Consider the following 20,070-nt stretch of genomic DNA (forward strand, 5'->3'; position numbering starts at 1 on the left):
CATTTAGACCATGCCTGAATTGTGCTATTGTGCTATTCGTGATGGCTGATTCCAACCTAAATTTTCTGCAACCAATCTGAATTCTTCAATCTAGATCTTTAACAACCAAAGCACATCTCACTATCAACATTTACAATAGCAATGCAGCTAGACTTCAATTAGTGTGGATAATGAATCCAATGAAGTGGTTGCATTACTTGAATTTGCACTCTTTGAAATTATGAGTATATGTAAAATATAGCAGCAGGTTCTGCCTATGTGGAAATAAACAAGGAAACGTTTGAAACATAAGCTTTTACACGTTTATTAACAAAATATTAGAGTACAGGAGAAGCGGAATGTACTGTACTTATAATTCAGTGTTATTGTTAACAAAGTCACAGAGTAACTTTAGAATGCAAAATAAAAAACAAAAAAATTGTAGTATAGAGGTATCAGGCAATCTGATATCTCATCCTAATTTAGAGCTGCTATGACCGCATCTGTGCTGCAGAATCACATCAAATTTTTGCTGTAATAATAGTCCTCTAATAATGGTCCTTTGTATGTGTGTGTGTGTGTGTGTGTGTGTGTGTGTTCTTGTAGTGTTTTTATTTGAAGGAATCTTTTGTCCATTGTGCACACAGGAAGATAAGCAACTGAAGAATGAAGCAGCAGCCTCTAAAACCCCATAGCAAGACAGTAATATCAACTGCACATGCCTTCAATTCAATTCTAGCTTTCAATTATCTGAGTTTTGGGTTGCATTAAATGCAAACTGGTACCATTGTGCCATTCACACCAAATCAAATACAGGTAGTCCTCAACTTACGATCACAATTGGGCCCAAAATTTATGTTGCTAAGTGAGGAATTTGTTAAGTGAATCGCTGCTGTTATTAAATTAGTGACACGGTTGTTAAGTGAACCTGATTTCCCATTGACTTTGCTTGCCAGAAGGTTGCAAAAGGAGATCACATGACCCCAGGACACTGCAACCGTCATAAATGTGAGTCAGCGGTCAAGCATCCAAGTATAAATCATGTGACCAGGGGGTTGCTGCAATGGTCATAAGTATGAAAAATGGTCATAAGTCACTTTTTTTCAGTGCCATTGTAACTTTGAACTATCACTAAGCGAACTGTTGTAAGTTGAAGACCACCTGTATTGGGTTACATGAGCTTATATTAACCATGACGTAGCTGTACTTTAAAGTCATGTTGCTCTCAAGATAAATTGGATTACTATCTCATCTCATACGATCTCATACTATCTCTATGAGGTAGGGTAGGATATATCCCAATGCCTAGTGACAGGGTATAAGATACAGGCAGGAACAGCAAATACTGAACAGCACAACCAAGTAGCTGGCACTGTGTACAGAAACCTCTGCCTAGAATATGTGTTAGACCAGTGATGGCTAACCTTTGGATCATCACATGCTGATGCAATGTATGCACAACGCCCCCCATACGGCCCACCCTCCATGCATGCGCGTGCAACATCCCATACTCCCCCACCCTCCCATGCACCTGTGCAACCTCCCACACACCATTTTGAGCCTAGCAGGCCTTCCTACAGCCTCCTGGGACCAAAAACGGGCCATGGGGGGCGCCCTCCATCCCCCCGCTCTCCCCCCTGTGTATGTGTGCATAAGCCCGCACCCCCGGCACATGTGCATGCATCCCGCCCACACACATGTGTGGCAGAGACCCAAAAATCAGCTGGCCAGTGGGAGGTGCACGCATATGCAGAGTGGAGCAGAGCTGGGGCGAGGGCTCGTTTGCCCACAGAGAGGGCTCACATGCCCAGAGAGAGGGCTCTGCATGCCACCTGTCACGAGGCTAGACTGACCTATGTATGGAATTATGGGGTCCTACAAAAGCTACCTCATCTGAACAATTTCAGCCCCCCTTTCTAAGAAGCATATTGGGAACTGACAAGAACATGTCAACAACCCCTGTGGTCAAACAGAACCAGGTATCTACTTCGTACAGAGCCAATCAATAATTAAGCGTAATTATGTCAACTGCCATATCATGAGAAGCTCTGAATAGGTGATGCCGCAGCCATCAAAGGTATTGCTTGTGTTCTGTTTGATTATTAATTCTGTGCAGCTCTTAGGCTTTGACATTAAGATCTCTGTTTGAAAGAACTGCACCTGGAGTCCCGAATGTCAAGTTTCCCTACTTCCTCCTGGGCTTTAAGGTACACAGCGTAAAGAGAACTGCTAAGTTTATAGACCAGGATGTTCAGCCAAAAACATGCTATATCAAACAGAACCGGGCAACAGGTAATGTAATTATCGGAATTGATTTTTTTTACTTACCACTTATGTATTTCATTTTTGTATTTTCTTTTACACATCTTATTTTTGTAATTAAATCACACACTTTTACCTTTATTTTATTTTTTATTTGATATTGCTGTTGAGACTAATCAATTAATCAATTACATTAAGATTACCTTAATTAATTACATTAACAAACACATTAAGATTGAAATACGGAGAATCAAGAATGGAAAAGGGTTAACTTTAGAGTGTAGTTGATGGGGGAGCTAGAAGTAACCTCTTATCTGCGGAAAGAAACATCAAGTCTAATGTTTTGCATTAGACTTAATCCTTGCAAAGTTTCAGCAACCAAAGTGGACCTCCATCTTTATAATCAGAGATCCCAAAAATATCTTCATGACCCCAGGACACAGCAACTGTCATAAATGTGAATCAGTGGTCAAGTATCCAAATAGAAATCACGTGACCATGAGGATGCTGCAATGGTCGTAAGTATGAAAAATGGTCATAACTCACTTTTTTTCAGTGCCGTTGTAACTTTCAATGTTCTCTAAGTGAACAGTTGTTTAGTTGAAGACCACCTGTATTGCGTTAAAAGGTAAAGGTAAAGGTCCCTCCCGAACATATGTGCTAGTCATTCCTGACTCTAGGGGGCAGTGCTCAGCTCCATTTCAAAGCTGAAGAGCCAGCGCTGTCTGAAGACGTCTCCATGGTCATGTGGCTGGCATGACTAAACGCCAAAGACACATGGAATGCTGTTACCTTCCCACCAAAGGTGGTCCCTATTTTTCTACTTGCATTTTTATGTGCTTTTGAACTGCTAGATTGGCAGAAGCTGGGACAAGTAATGGGAGCTCACCCCATTACGGGGCACTACAGATTCAAACAGCTGAACTGTCAATCTTTCGATCAACAAGCTCAGCGTCTTAGCCACTGAGCCACCGTGTCCCTTTGTATTGCGTTACATGAACTTATATTAATCATGGCCTATCTGTACTTTAAAGTTATGTTGCTCTCAAGCAATCCAAGTTGGATTACTATCACATCTCATCAGTAGTGGGATTCTGCCGGTTCTAGGCAGTTTGGCCGAATCCTTTGTTAAATTGCTGGCTCGCCCTGCCCCTTGCCCCGCCCCTCCACACCACTATTTATTGCCAATAAATAGGGGTGGGCTAGCCAGCAATTTAACAAACGGTTCAGTGATTTTTTGTAATTTTATTGGCCCACGGAGCTTCAACATAGGCTAATTAGCCCATTGATTAGATCGGCCTCCCGACTCTCAGCTGATTTGCTCAGGGGTCTGCTGCTTGCTTGCCAAGAGTGCTGGAACAGATTTTTTCCCCCTAGCTATGCTGAAAAACGAAACTGAAAGTAAAGCAGGCTGTTGGCTTTGCTGTTGCTGCAACGTTGGAAAATTAGGCAGGCAGATTTCTTTTCTTTTTTCTCACCAAGAAGGGTAGGTGCAAACAATGGGAAATTTAGGGAAAAAGAGGAGAGTTCAAGATTTTAAAACACAAAAGAAAAAAGCTCTATTTAACTAGGGAATTGTAATAATTGAGATACTATTAATTGTATATTGTGTTGAAAGCAGAAATGGTTAAGTTGTGGTTTGGAGGAATATAAGGGGAAAATTACTTGGTTTATTATTATTGGTAAATATAATTAATTGATTTGTAAGAAATTGGATTGCATGGAAATAATTGGAATATTCATGTTCATATTGATTAATATACAAAAAAGATGGTTATATAACTAATTGATTTATATTAAAATGTTGAATTTATATTAAACAACTGTAATATTACATAATTAACCAATGTGAGGACGGATATAAAAATAGATGACAATGGGAAGGGGTATAATATAGAATAAATAGAAGGGAAAAGTTGAATTTGATTAAGATTAGAGATGAGGATGAAGGGTAATATTGGTTTTTTTAAAAAATAGATAAGGAATAAATATGGCAAAAAGGAAATATAGAAATTGTAAATTTAATTGAAATGACTAAACACTGTTTAAATTTGTGAACCGGCCAAATACTCTGTTCAAAGAAAATAAATTGTATGTTTATATGTGTGTTTCTAATTATTACTATTTATTCATATTTGTTCTCTTTTATTCTTTAAAGTTTAACAATTCATTCTTTATCTTAATATCTTTCTATTTGTTTGGGCTTGCCTTTCTTCCATTTCATCTTTTTTACTGTACAGCAATCTTTCTCCTCAAACCTACCACCTCTCTCTTTTCTTTCCTTCTTACTTTCTCCCCCCTCAGCTTCTTTTCTTCCCTACTTCCTCTTCCTTTCTCCTTCTCCTCCTCTCTTCCTCCCTCTCTTACCCTCACTCGTACTCTAATTTTCCTTCTCTTCCTTCCTCTCTTCTCTTCCTTCCTTCTCTCTCCTTCTTTCTTCCATCTCTCTTCTCCTTCCTTCATCCCTCTCTATTGCTGTGTCCTTTTGTGCATATGGATTACTCAGAGGGCTGAAAAAGTTATTTTTGACTGGTCCTCGCACTTTTGACCACTCCTCGAATTTATGACTGTCCTCACATTTTACGTTTTTTGCCCTATCTTGTCACCATGGTGAAGAGAAGAGTTGTGAAATGAGTGACACGTTGTTAAGAATGCCGCAACGGACATAAATGTGAGGATGGTCATAAGTGCAAGGACCAGTCAGAAATGACTTTTTTTCTGAGTAGTCCCTATGCACATAGCCATGCCCAACCGGTCACATGACCAGCTAGCCACACCCACCCAGTCACATGACCACTGAGCCACACCCCCAACTAAGCCACGCCCACAGAACCGATTGTTAAAAAAATTGAATCCCACCACTGCATCTCATACGATCTCATACTATCTCTATGAGGTAGGGTAGGATATATTCCAACGCCTACTAGCAGGGTATAAGATACAGGCAGGAACAGCAAATACTGAATGGAACAACCAAGTAGCTGGCACTGTGTCCAGAAAATTCTGCCTAGAATATGGGCTAGACTGACCTACATATGGAATTATGGGGTCTTACAAAAGCTACCTTCTCTGAACAATTCAGGCCCCCTTTTTAAGAAGCATATTGGGAATTGACAAGAACATGCCAACCCCTGTGCTCAAACAGAAATAGGTATCTACTTCGTACAGTAGATACCATTCAATAATTAAGCATAATTATGTCATCTGCCATATCATAAGAGGCTCTGTATAGGTCCGTGATGATGGCACATGTAGCCATATCGGTGGGCACGTGAGTTCAGCTGGCCAGCTGATTTTCGGGCCTTCTGGGCCCACCACAAGTAGGGAAACAGGCTACTTCCTGCATCTGGAGGGCCTCGGGTGGGGAGGAGGCCCATTTTTCTCTCTCCCCAGCCTCCAGAGTCTTTCTAGGAGTCTGGGGAGGGTGAAAAAGGCCTTCCCCACCACCGCCAGAGGCCCTCCGGAGGCTACAAATGGCCTGTTTGCCAACTTCTGGTGGGACCGGAAGGCCCGTTGTTTACTCTCTCCAGGCTCCAGAGCCTTTCTAGAAGTTTGGGGAGGGTGAAAACACCCTTCCCCACCGAACCCGAAGCCAAAAACGGCCCGTTTGTCAACTTCCAGTCCCACCAGAAGTTGGCAAACAGGCCATTTTCCGCCTCCGGATGGCCTCCCGTGGGGGTTGGGACAGCCATTTTCGCCCTCCCCAGACTCCTAGAAAGGCTCTGGAGCCTGGGGAGAGAAAAAAATGGGGCCATAGGGCCATTGCGTGCCAGGAGTGGGGGGAGCGGGGAGGGGTCATGCACACATGCACGGGGCGGGGCGCATAAAATTATGGGTGTTGTCACGCGGACGCACGACACCCCCCGTGCTCACCCCGCTCCTGGCACGCAATGGCAAAAAGGTTAGCCATTATTGCCCCAGCCATCAATAATATTGCTTGTGTTCTGTTTGATTATTAATTCTATGCACTCTGAGGCTTTGACATTAACATCTCTATTTGAAAGAACTGCACATGGTGTCCTGAATGTCAGGCTGACCTACTTCCTCCTGGGCTTTAAGATACACAGCGTAAAGAGAAGGGCTAAGTTTATAGAGCAGGACCTTCAGCTAAGAACATGTTATATCAAACAGAACCAGGCAACAGGTAATGTAATTATCGGAATCAGTTCTTTTTATTTACCACTTATGTATTTCCTTATTGTATTTTCTTTTACACATCTTATTTTGTAATTAAATCACACGCTTTTACTTTTATTTTATTTTTTATTTGATATTGCTGTTGAGACTACTCAATTAATCAATTACATTAAGAGGACATTACAGAAGATACTATATAGATTACAAATTTAAAGTCATTTGAGGATTTTATTTATATATGGAAATATTTTTTAGTTGTGTGTTGTGGGCAGAAGAACAAAGATATTAAAAATATTATGTATGGTAGACCTGTAGGAAAATGGGTGGAGATAGGTTAGGTTACTGATTGTTTAGTTTAGGAAAAGGGATGTTATGTTTAGATATAAATATACGTAAAAGATTTGAATTAATAGATATATGTATGGGGGTGGAGGAAATGGGTAGATTATGAGTTGAATAAATGCCAAATTAGGATTTATTATATAGTTTTATAGCTGAAGGTTGCTTTGAAATGAATAGTATAGGGGGGATATAATAACAATGTTAGAAAGAAATGGTTAGCATGTGGGGGGGGGTGTAAAAGGATGGTAAAGTATTATATAATTTGATATCAATTTGGATTTTATTTTTGGAGAAGCCATGGGGGGAGGGGAGGGGGAGGGGGGGTTAGGGAGGAGGAGGGGGAAAAAAGGGGGAAAAATCTGTATTTGAAAAACTTTTTCAATAAAAAAAAAAGAGGACATTAATTAATTACATTAACAAACACATTAAGATCGAAATACTCAGAATCAACCAGGGACAAGCCAAATGGGAGGTAATAGATACATAGGCATCAGCAATAGGGACAGCAAATTTTATACCAATATAGTTCCACTACTAACTAAAGGCAATAGAGAAAGGGCCTTAGCCATATGAGGAAATCTCATGCTGCGACTTGGCAAATTGTATATTTAAAAAAGTGTATATAGGAACTAGCTGGACAATGTCAAAACTTTAGTGCATCTGGCCTCATTTGTGGAATCAAAATACAAAAGATAGTAAGAATTTCAGAGAGACGTACTGTTAACTGTTTTCTGCAGTTTCTATTATATTTAATAATAGCTTAGAATTTAAGGTTGCTTTGTTCTATGATCTCTGCAAAGTTGAGAATTAAACATTAAACATTACAAAGTCACATAAAGACCCTTCTTGGAAGGTCATCTCTGATTCAAACCATTTGAAGGCACATATCACATATTATTTTCCTTCACTGAGCTGGAAATAGGCTCAGGATCCTCCTGCATATCCCAGCAGAATCTGAAGGGCAGCTTTTCCATCCTCTCCTTAAAGACACGGTCAAATCTTTCACTCTGGGCAACAGTCATGTGGTTCTTCCAGTCCCCAACAATGCCTGGAAAGCAGTGGTTAAAAAAATGTCAACAGTATTTCTGTTCAATTAAACTAGAGGCTATTTGTGTCATCTTATCACCAAAATGAATGGGTGTCCATGTAGGAATGCAAGTATGTTTGTGTGTATCTATATGTACAGACACACACACACACACAGTATACATATATCTATACCCAGCAAGGGAGCGCCAGGACCCCAGCTGCGCTGCGCTCTCCCTCGAGGCAGCCCCAGCTGGACCACTGCCTGGCCCGGCGAGCAGAGACCGAAGGGGTGGTGTCTCCAGCCGGCCCGGCATGTGCTCTCTGCTTGGAGGACCCGCTGCTGTCTGTGGAGAAGGAGGAGAAGGCCGCGCGGATCTGGAATGTGCATTTCCAGGGAGGAAAGCATTTTCAGGCAGCAGCGGGGAGGAGCCCAAGCAATGGTTCAGGGTCACAGCAGAACAAGCAGCCAAAGCCTGTCTCCACTGGTGCACCTGCCCCTCTCCCCCCCCGTTATTCTTGCCGGCCCTGAGCACCCAAGAGAAATGCCGGGTGGCTATTTTGAAAGAGGCGGGAGTGGTTTATACAAGCTGTGGGATAAGTGCATTGCATTTCAGGTGGCGGCTGGTCCCAGCCCGTGCTGCCACCTGAAAATTCTGTATCAGATCAATTGTTTAGTTTATTACCTTCTCCAGATTTTTTCATTCACTCTCCGGCTGCTGAAACCTCCCCAAAGGTCCCTCCGAGCAGCCCTCGCAAACTCCCCCGTGCTCCCTCTGCCCCATGCCAGAGAGGCCAGGAACCGCCGTTGCCCGGGACCCGAGCCTCCCAACCAGCAGGCGCAGCCGGGAACCAGAGCTCCACTTTCCCCAAAAGGCTGGCAAGCTTTGAGTCTAGCTTCGGGGCTGCCGCTTCGCACTGGGTTGCCTCTCCCCACATGTTGCTGTGGGTTCACCATGGAGAGGGCTGAATCCCTCAGTCGGAGGCCAAGAGCACAGCGCCAGTTTGCAGCCGCTCCTCCCGGGGCAGCTTGGCTCAACACTGTTCCTAAAGACAGCAGTGGGTCCTCCAAGCAGAGAGCAGGTGCCGGGCCGGCCAGAGACGCTGTCCCTTTGCTCTCTGCTTGCTGGGCTGGGCAGCGGTCCAGCCGGGGCCACTTCAGGGGAGAATGCAGCGCGGCCAGGATCCTGGCGCTCCCTCGCTGGGTCCCTTGGAGCACAGCGAGGAGAAAACCCGGGATCTGCCAGCAGCGCAGATGATTCCCACCTGCAGCGATTGCAGGCGCCGAGCCCAATGGTGGGAGGGGGCAGCTGGAGGAAGGGAACTGAATGGGGTGGGGGGGATGGGACGGCCGGCACAGAAGTGAAGTGGCAGCATGAGAACCGCTCTTGCTGGGGGCAAGGGGATGGCGGCGGCAGGAGCAGCAGGCCAGGGCTTCCTCCCTCCCTCCCTCCAGAGGCCTGGGGCTATGCCAGAAGTCTCCTCGGGTGGAGAGACAAGGAAGCCCCGGACTGCCCAACCTTGCCACTACTGCCGCTCGCCCTTGGCGGCAGCAGTTCTCGCACAGCCACTTCCCTGACATGGCAGGAGCAACTGGCAGGGGTGAGGGGATGGTGGCAGGCTGTGGCAGCAGACAGTTTGAGCAGGCTAAGAGGCAACGTTCCTCCTCCTGCCAGCCTTGAACTCAGCTCCAGGCAGTGTCCAGCCAGCCATACCTGGCCTCTCCCTGCAACAGCCCACATGGATCCCAGGCAGCGCAACTTCAGTGACTTTTCTCATGGTGGCAGTGATGAGGCAGGCAGGCAGCTGGGTGCACGGGAGTGACTGGCGGCAGCGCTCCTGGCTGGCAAAGGGCGGAGTCCTGGGGCTGCATGCGGGCAATGACGGCATTGCCAGTGCACAAGTGCACTAAGACGTTAAAGCCAGCTGATCTGAGACAGATAGAGGAGCGGTGTCTCGGATCCTAAGACCATCGAAAATTTTCCAATGGTCTTAGGCGACCCCTGTAAAGGGGTCTCGACCCACAGGTTGAGAACCGCTCCCCAAGAGTATACATTTCTATGGACTTACCTTTACGAAGAAAGACCCCTTTGCTAGAATCTATTAAGGTATTCAGGGATGCATAGTTTGTTCTAGAATCTGCTTTCATGCTATCAAATGTAGCTTTATCCACCACATCATCCACCTCCTTTTCAGTTAGTTCTCTTCCTAGGAAGTGGCATATTTTCAGTACAGAACTTCTCAGATCCTGCAATTTGATACAGCTTTATATTAGTTCATCCATAACAAGGGAGAAAAGAAGGAAAATGTTGCTGATAAATCATTTGTAGTTTTATTTTTTTAAAATGAACCGTATTCATTAAACACAGAACTCAATCCTTAGAACTGCTGCTAAGGGTTTCCAAGAGACAAGTTGTTGAGAAACTTTTTTGGATCTTAATATTTTGATGATTCAGACTCTTACATCCTTAGCAATCTTGGCTGCAACAGAAGCTGTTCAGTTCTCCAACCAAGCTAAATAAATGCTTTGGTCTCTCTTGAAAATGCACTTGAGTTGAGTCAACCTTCTTTGAGCCAAAAGAGGAGAACATTATTTATTTTATTTTACTTTATTTTATTGATTAAATTCATATCCTGCCCATGTCACCAAGTGCTCAGAAAAATGCCTTTTATTAATCTTTTTGATACCAAGATGACCACATTCTAGTTTCATCGATTCTTCTCCTTCCTGTTGAAGAGGGGGCTCTTATGCTTCTTCAGAGACCTCACTAGTCCTCCAGGAGTTCACCAAAATAACCAAGGGTGGTTCAGTGGTCACCTCTACTACTCCTTATTGGAATAAGTTATTCTCCACATTCCTCCCTTTCTAAAGCCTCTTATGCTTGATGGTTGTTCATATTGCATTACACATTTACACATCTTACCTTTTTCATTTCTTCATAAGAAAGGAACAGAATATTGAAATCACCCTTATGAGTGTACCAGCCTTCTACATGGTCAAGCCATAAACTATTGGGCACTGATAGGAGAGAAATGAATTTGGAATAAATATGAGTGCAATCTTCAAAGTCACTTGGTTTAATTATTTAGCTGGGCACTGCAATGTTCCTACTAACAATCCATCTCAGGGATACATTCTGAATGCTTGAATTTTTTCCATTTATCCTTATGACCGGATGGGCCTACGGATCAAAGCTCAATTGATGGGCCACCTTAATAACGCTGAATGCAGAGAGGAGAGAGAAGGAATGGGAGCCGTAACTAATGTGGTTGCATACTCTCACTTGTTAAGAAGAAAGTTTTGTCAAGATGCTGCTCTATTGTTTTGTTTCTTTTGCTTTTCTTTATTTGGATTTTTGGGCAATCTGAATTAATATTTTATACATTTGCAAATATCAGACTTACTCCCATTAGCTTTCTTCTGTGTCCCACCCTTAAATGCTCCCCATGTGATTTCATGCATTGCAGTCTCCTGACTAATATAACAATGATAATAATAACAATAACCATGGCAACAATAATACAACCCCCTGATTTTAAATCCAACAAATTATTCCCCTTCATTTTTCTCTATATTAAATGGATCCTTGTATTTCTTCTCACTCTTCCTTAATAAGCAGCCTTGTCTTGCCATTCCCATCCACTTTTGCATCATGAGTTATTTAAGGAATCCTGCATTCTTCTCCACTCATCCTTCCCATTATAAATGGTTTGCATATAGTTTATGGAAATAATTGAATATCTAGGTATATGGCTGTCACCAAGAATATCCTCCATAAAAGAAAATAATTACGATAAACTAATAACACAGTTAAAAAAAGACTTGGATAATTGGAAAGGTTTGCAAATTTCATTTATGGGAAGAATCTCCACTATCAAAATGAATGTATTACCAAAATTGTTGTATTTATTTCAGGTGGCTCCAATTAATTTAGGGAAAAATTTCTTTGTGGGCTTAAACAAGATTATTTCCAAATTCTTTTGGCAGGGAAAACGACCATGAATAAAATTAAAACTACTCCAAGATTCCAAGGAAAGAGGAGGAACAGCACTCCCGGATTGGGAACTTTATCACCAAGCAGCAGGACTAGTATGGATTAAAGAATGGATGGAACTGAGTAATAACAGAATACTATCCATTGAAGGTCACGATCTGCAAGCGGGCTGGCATTCCTTTTTATGGGATGAAAAATATAAGTCCCACACCTATTTTAAAAGGCATACACTTAGACATGTGTTATTATTAATTTGGTTAAAAACTAAAAAACAACAATACACAAAAATCCCGTTATGGTTCGCACCCTCAGAAGCCTTAAAACACCCAAATTTATCAGAATCCAAAAATATAATGAGATACAAAGAATTAATTGATCACCAAGGAAAGTTAAAATCCAAACAGCAACTGGAAGCAGAGTTAAATAAGGAAACTGATTGGTGGACCTTTTCACAGATACAATCCGAACACAAGGAATATATAAAAAAGTATCAAATAAGTAAGGAGAAACAGGAATTAGATACCATCATATTAGACTCTGGAGAGAAACTAATCAGTAAAATTTACAAACTTCTGTTAAGGTATAAGATGGAGGAGGAAATAGTCAAACACACAATGATTAAATGGATGCAGAATTTCAAATACTCAATAGAATTGGATAAATGGGAAGAATTCTGGCAAATGAATACAAAAGCAACTCTGGCGGTGGCATACAAGGAAAACCAGCTAAAGATGTTTTATAGGTGGCACATGTCACCAACAAGATTAGCTAAAATAAACCCCAAAAACAGTTTGGCGTGTTGGAAATGCAAGAATCCACAAGGCACTTTCTATTACCTATGGTGGACGTATCCAGTGGCAAAGAAATTCTGGTCCATCATCAAGAAATGGTTAGAACAAATTACTAAATTACAAATAGATAAGAAACCCGAAACTTTTTTATTAGGAATCTTTACAAAGTCTTACCCCAAAGAAATAAAATATCTGCTAATACATATCTTAACGGCGGCAAGGATAATATATGCTAGTAATTGGAAATCGGAAAAAAATCAGGAGAAGATATAATAGATAAGATAACACAATGTGCAGAAATGGATAGGTTGACAAAAGAATTAAAGGAAAAAGAAGACACTGAATTTTATAAAGTTTGGAATAAATAGTATCATTGGCATAGGGTAGCTACGGAAGAAATATAATTAGAAACCAGATAGAATATAAGCATAGTTGTGCATGTAACCACCTCCTTATGGGCGGTAAAATATTTAGAGAGAAAATCAGAAAGTGAAGGTAATATACAGAACAAAAAAAAAGAAGACTTAGAGAGCAGAAGAGAGGAGAGGGTAAAGAGGTAAATAGGAATCAGTGAGTTAAGGTTTATGGGAATATGTATAATTGTGTAATTGGATACATCACTACGAAACAGACGCTTCAAATGATTGTATATATATAATTGTTTTATTGTATAATGTACTTTTTTTAGTTGTGCTTTGTTATATATGTTTTGTGCGTGTTTTATTTATTTGTTAATAAAGTTTATAAATTTTTTAAAAAAGAAAAAACCATTCTTATCTTATTTTAAGGAGGGGAGGTGGATTGTTTGCCACTTGCAGGAAGTGGATTGAAATCATATCTCTTGTCCAAAGGAAAAACTAACTTGATTGTGATTAAGTTCTTACCTTTGCCAGCCAAAAACTTCTCCAAGTAAGCATCAAACTCTTCTGATGTTTCCAACGTGGTTAGAATTTTGTAAAAATGATAGCTAGAAACAAAAACATCCTTTGGATTTCTAAACACATAAATAATCTGTAGGAAGAAGAAAGTATCTAGTCAAAAATGATCCTCAGAGACTCCAGTTAGAGCGAATATAGCAGGAAAAAAGTGGGATTGGTTGAAAAACCTTGAGGCTTGATGGACCTTAGGGGACTTTCTGGAGGGCAGAACTCCATTTGTACTTTATTTCACAATACGTTAACCTCCCATGGATAAAAATATATCTACAATCTCTCTCTCTCCCCCTCCCTCCCTCTCTACCTCTCTCTCTCTCTCCCTCCCTCCCTCCTTCATCTATATCTATCTATCTATCTATCTATCTATCTATCTATCTATCTATCATCTATAATTTTAATTATTTATTAATTAAATAAAATACATAAAAGCCCTGTGGTGAAATTCAATTTTTTTTACCACTGGTTCTGTGGGCATGGCTTGGTGAGTGTGGCATGGCTTGGTGGGCGTGGCTTGGTGGGCAAGGCATGGGAAGGATACTGCAAAGTCCCCATTCCCTCCCCACCCCTCAGGTAAGGTTATTGCAAAATCTCCATTCCCACCCCACTCTGGGGCCAGCCAGAATCAAACAGATAGCCAATGTTGTTTCCAAAGCAGAAGTGCAATATATGCAGTTCTTGGAGAACACACAAATGCCTACCTTCCTACATTTGTACCTACTGAAGTTTCTGAATACTTTCAGGGATGTTGTAAAAAACAGTTCTGCATTAAAGCTATTACAGACCTCCGGATGCACAGAAAGCATTTGATAATCATTAAATGGAATTCATTTTAAATCAACTAAAGTATATGGAATTTGGGGAAAAATTTATAAGGATGCGCAGAGCAATTTACTCTGAACAAGAAGCAAAAGTGGTAATTAATGGGGAAACAACAAAGAACTTTCAAATCCAGAAAAGTATGAGACAGGGCTGTCCACTGTCACCCCTACTGTTTATTTTATCATTAGAAGCATTGAATAGAGTAATTTGAGAAGTTATCCAAATTAAAGGTTTGAAGATCAGAAATTAAATTTTAAAATTGCAAGCGTTCACAGACATCACAAGAAACCTGCCTTGGATCCAGCTATTTTGAATAACTTTCGTCCTGCTCCAAACTTCACTTTATTGCGAAGGTTGTTGAGAGTGTGGTGGCACATCAGCTCCCATTGGCCCTGGGTGAAACACGATATCTGGACCTGTGGCAGTCGGGTTTCAGGCCCGGGTACAGCATGGAGACAGCATTGGTCGCACTGGTGGATGATCTCTGGAGGGCTCAGGACAAGGGATATTCCTCTGTCCTGGTCCTATTAGATCTCTCAGCGGCTTTTGATACCATCGACCATGGTATCCTACTGCGACGCCTTGAGGGGTTGGAAGTGGGAGGCATTGTTCTACGGTGGTTCTCCTCCTACCTCTCCGGGTGTTCGCAAGCGGTTTTGGCTGTGGGACAGAGGTCTGCCCCGAGGCCCCTCACTTGTGGGGTCCTTCATGGGTCAGTCCTCTCTCCCCTTCTGTTCAACATCTATATGTTGAACAGTATGCTGATGATACCCAACTTTTTATATCCACCCCAAATCAGCCCAGTGATGCCCACAATGTGAAGTCCCGGTGCTTGGAAGTGGTGCGGCTCTGGATGGGGAGGAACAGGCTTCAGCTCAACCCTGCCAAATCGGAATGGCTGTGGATACCGCCATCTTGGTTCCAAGGGAATATTCCATCGCTGGTTATAGGGGGTGAGATGTTGCCCCCTGTTGATAGGGCGCGCAATTTAGATGTCCTCCTGGATTCACAGCTGACTCTGAAAGATCATGTTACGACTGTGACCAGGGGGTATTTGCCCAGATTCGTCTGGGCAGCCAGTTGCGCCTCTCCCTGGATCGTGATGCCCTACGCACAGTCACTCATGCGCTCATCACTTCGACTACTGCAATGCTCTCTACATGAGGCTGCCCCTGAAGACCACTCGGAGGCTTCAGCTGGTGCAAAATGTGGCCGTGCGGGTAGTGATGGGAGTGTCCTGACACTCTCATGTTGCACCCCTCCTGCGGGACCTGCATTGGCTACCAGTTGCCCTCCAGGTAAGATTCAAGGTGCTGGTAATCACCTATAAAGCCCTACATGGCTTAGGCCAGGGGTATTGGGCGGACCAACTGCGGCCAGCGACAGCTCCCCATCGCCCGGTGCATTTCCACAGGGAGGGCCTCCTTGGGGTGCCGTCGGCCAGACAATGTCGGCTGGTGACCCCTAGGGAGCAGGCCTTCTCTGTGGGTGCACCTACCCTGTGGAATCAGCTCCCCCTGGGGCTCCGAGTGGCCCCTGACTTTCGCTCTTTCTGCCTTGGCCTTAAAACATGGCTATTTCGCCTGGCTGGCTTGGACTGAAGGGGATTTAGAGGGGATTTTAATGGTTTTTATAGTTTTATTGGGTATTATTTTTTTAAAAAAGTTGAACTTTGTGTGTTTTTGATTATTGTGAGCCGCCCTGAGTCCTTTCGGAGATAGGGTGGCATATAAATCCAAATAATAAATAACTACAATAAATAAATAAATCTCGTCTTTATTATTGAAGAGCCAATGCATCTGGGTGTATGGCTAATGGAAGTATTGGAGGAATATGGGGGTAGCCGGCTTAAAGATAAATAAGAACAAAACAAAAATGTTAGTAAAAAACATGATGGAGGAGCAAAAAAAAAAGATATAGAGGGAAAAATTGATATTCAGATAGTTAAAAAAATTAGATATCTAGGGATTCAATTGACATCAAGATGCGTGCTGCTTAAAGAGGAAAATTACGATAGACTAATTGAGCAAATTAAAATTGATTTAGAAAGATGGGGAAGATTACAGCTCTCCTTTATGGGGAGGGCTGCTACAATTAAGATGAACATGCTACCCAAAATTTTATATTTATTTCAATGTATACCAATCCGGCTCAAAAAAGATTTCTTTACAAATTTGAATAGAATTATAGCAAAATTTATATGGAAGGGCAAAAAGCCAAGAATTAAATTAAAATTATTACAAGATGCAAAAGAAAGAGGAGTATTTGGTCTTCAAAATTCGGAAAAATATCGGCAAGCTAAAAGCCCTGGTTTAGGTAAGTGATTGGCTACACCTCAAAAATAGAAGACTGTTGACACCAGAAGGACATGAACTTCAAATAGGTTGGCACACTATCATCTGGGAAGAGAAGTATAAGGTTCACCAGTACTTCCAAAGGCATTATATTAGGAGGGCACTATTAGATATTTGGATTAAGACCAAGAGAAGTAACTATATAAACATCCCCAATTGGATATTGACAGTAGAAATGCTCACACATTCTAATCTTCTCAAAACGGGAGGGGCTATTACATATAAAGAATTAATAAACATGAAAGGGGAATTAAAATCAAGGAAGAAGTTAAGGGAAGAAGGAATTGAATTAGAATGGTGGATATATCTACAAATACAATCCAAATTTACAAAGGATAAAAAAGAGTGGGATATAAAATTAGAATCAAAGCTATTACAGTCCTCCATCCAGGAGGGCATGAGAGACTGAGAGTAGCAATTGTAAAAAGGATTTTATGGCTAAAGGTAGGATTCCTCAACTTGGCATCCTCCAAATATGTTAAGATAGAAACTGACTATGCCGCACAAAAAGTTCCAATCCATCTGGAAGTGTCATTTTGGAAAAAGTAACATGAAGGATTAAATATCTCTGTATGGATCTTCAGTTCGGTTCTATTTCGGCCAAGCGTGAGATTCTGGGGTCCCTGTTTTATTTGAGTTATTTTTACTCAGCCTGCAAATCACCAAACACAATGGAACAATGTAACATCTCTTCATTTGCATTTATTTCTCAATAAAACATTCAGATGCAGAGGTAAAAAAAAAAAAGAAGAAGAAGAAGACAGACAGCTCCCCATTCCACCCCACAAGTTACCAAAATATGTCCTACCTTTGCTCTTTTATTTTGTAATCCTTTGGGTGCCAAATAGTAAGGCAGATGGGAAGAAATGACACGAGGTGATGGGCGATTAGATAAATCTACATAGTAAACATTATACTCTAGCCATGGTGCCCTGTCAATCAGGGTAATCTTTTCAGTTCCATCTCGATGACCTTCATAAAGAATCAAGCTCACAATGTTCTGAGCCCATACGGTGCCTGTAAATAATTAAATTAATTCATCCAGGGCCATCATTATTTGGAGAATGTTCAACACATAAAAAACAAGAAAAAGAAGAATCAGACTATTATAAAATATGGAATAATTGGTATAATTGGTTAAAAATTAGAAATATACAAAAAATATAGGGGATATATTACCGATTGATACATATATATGTAATAAAAATATTATTCGATTACAGAAAGGTGAAGGAATATATTATAAGTAGAATTGTAGAACGTCACTCTGAAAAAATGCTTAAGAAGAAATTATATTCTTTTTGTGTATATGTTGTATAAATGTTCGTTGTGTATATGTTACGTATGTCTTTTTTAATATTTATATTCAATAAAACTATTTAAAAAAAAACAAGAAAAAATCAAGCAATCAGTCTACTTATCGGAGAAGATGGCAAAAAAGAAATGGGGAGTAGAGAAAAAACAGAACTGCTTAATTCATACTTCACATCTATCTTCATACAAAAAAAGGAAAACACTACTGAAGGAACTGGCAGACATAATTTCAGAACCATTGAAACATATCTTTCAAAGTTCTTGGATCACCGGCAAAATATCTGAGGACTGGAAAAGAGCTGGTGTGGCCCCTATCTTCCAAACAGGAAAAAAAGAAAAACTTATTCAAGAAATTTGAGACCAATATGCCCGACATCAATACTTGGGAAGATCTTGGAAAAGATAATCAAGCAACAAATCTGTGAACAACCTAGAAGCAAACAGGGTTATAACCAGAAGCCAACATGGCTTCATTGAAAACAGATCATGCCAAATAAATCTTATTTCATTCTTCAACAAAGTGACCAAATTAGTAAATGAGCGAAATGCTGTGAACATAGTGTACTTAGATTTCAATAAAGCATTTTAGAAACTCAATCACAACCTACTTCTTGGCAAGCTAATAAAATGTGGGATAGATAGCCCTACAACTAGGTGGGTTTATGGAGATTTTACAGTATCCTTCCCCTGCCACACCCACCAAGTCACACCCACCAAGCTGTGCCATGTCCACCACACCCATAGAACCAGTAGTAAAAAATTTCAAAACCCACCACTGTATACAAGGGATGATGAGTAAAGATGAAGACGCCCAGAAAAGTGAGGAACTAGCAGAAGAAATGGAGGAAAAGATTGAACCAAAGAACCAGTGAACAAAACTGGAAGACAAGGCAGAGATAATAATAAAAATAACAGTGATTGGTGAATTAAATCAAGGGGGAAATATTTTAAGAGAGTTGAAAAGTGAATTGGAGAAAGGAAGATAGGGGCCTGGGCAGATATTTTGGAAGCTAGGCAATGGAAGAGGGTAAAGATTGGAGAAATACTTAGACTGAATATCCAAGAAATAGATGCAAACAGTGATCAAGATCCAAGAGAGGAATATGGGAGGTAAGTCAAAAAAAGCATAGCAAAGTATTGAAGCGGACAAGAGACGATGGATAGAAAGGAAAGAATTTCTCTTTTTTGTTGTTGTTCTGATTTGCTTTTCTTCTTTCTCTCCCTTCTTTTTTAGAATGGTGGCATGATTAGAAGTTAGGTAGGATAGAAAGAAAATGTCATTTAATAAAATGGTGACAAGTTAGAATAGAGATAGAAATAAGAGAAAGGGGGAATATTAGTGTATACGTTTTTACATAATAAAATAAAAGCAATAACAAGAGGGAAGCTTAGAAATTGAATAGCGGTATTAATATGTATGATTAAATAATATGAGTGGCGTTAGAGCAATATATTAAAACATGGAATAACTAAATAATGATAGACTATAATTTAATATAAATGTGTATTATTATTAGAAATATATATTTTGGTTGAATGTAAAAACTATTATCAATTTTACCAGTTCCATTTGTATTAGAATGCATGACACCCAGGCGCCACACTGTTCATCCATTGATATGTATATGTAAAATAAAATATAAAGCTCGAAAGAAAACAAAAAAAAGATCCAAAAAGATCTTGACAGATTTAAATACCGGACCTTATCTAACAAAACGAAATTAAACAGAGGTAAAAGTAAGATATTTCACTTAGGCAAGAAAAACCAACCACATAAGTACAGACTAGGTAAAACGTGGCTTAATCTCAGGAACAGGGATTAATCCCAGGGAACTTGGAGTCCTAGAGGACAATAATTTAAACATGAGTCAACAATGTGTGGCAACAGCAAAATACCAATGCGATTCTAGGCTGTATTAACAGAGGGATAGAATCAAGATCAAGTGAAGTTGTAGTACCACTTTACAAAGCCTTAATAGAACCACACTTGGAATACTGCATCCAGTTCTGGTCACCACAATATAAAAAAGATTGAGAGTTGAGTTGAGACTCTGGAAAGAGTGTAGAGAAGAACGGCACACATGATTAGGGGGCTGTAGGCTAAAACATACCAAGA

At 40.8% G+C, this 20,070-nt stretch overlaps 1 protein-coding gene across 1 annotated transcript; it reads right to left on the reverse strand.

Moving 5' to 3' along the window:
• Positions 1-7,440: 7,440 nt before the first annotated feature.
• Positions 7,441-13,567, reverse strand: LOC148116825 (amine sulfotransferase-like; the record flags this gene model as incomplete). Its single annotated transcript, XM_087890319.1, has 4 exons — positions 7,441-7,768; positions 9,817-9,994; positions 10,671-10,765; positions 13,417-13,567. Coding segments are annotated over 4 exons (585 nt in total), but the record flags the coding sequence as incomplete, so codon positions are not given.
• Between the last annotated feature and the right edge of the window lie 6,503 nt (positions 13,568-20,070).

The sequence above is a fragment of the Pantherophis guttatus genome, chromosome 1, assembly GCF_059756535.1.
Source record: "Pantherophis guttatus breed Tessera chromosome 1, ASM5975653v1, whole genome shotgun sequence".
Lineage (NCBI taxonomy): Eukaryota > Metazoa > Chordata > Lepidosauria > Squamata > Colubridae > Pantherophis > Pantherophis guttatus.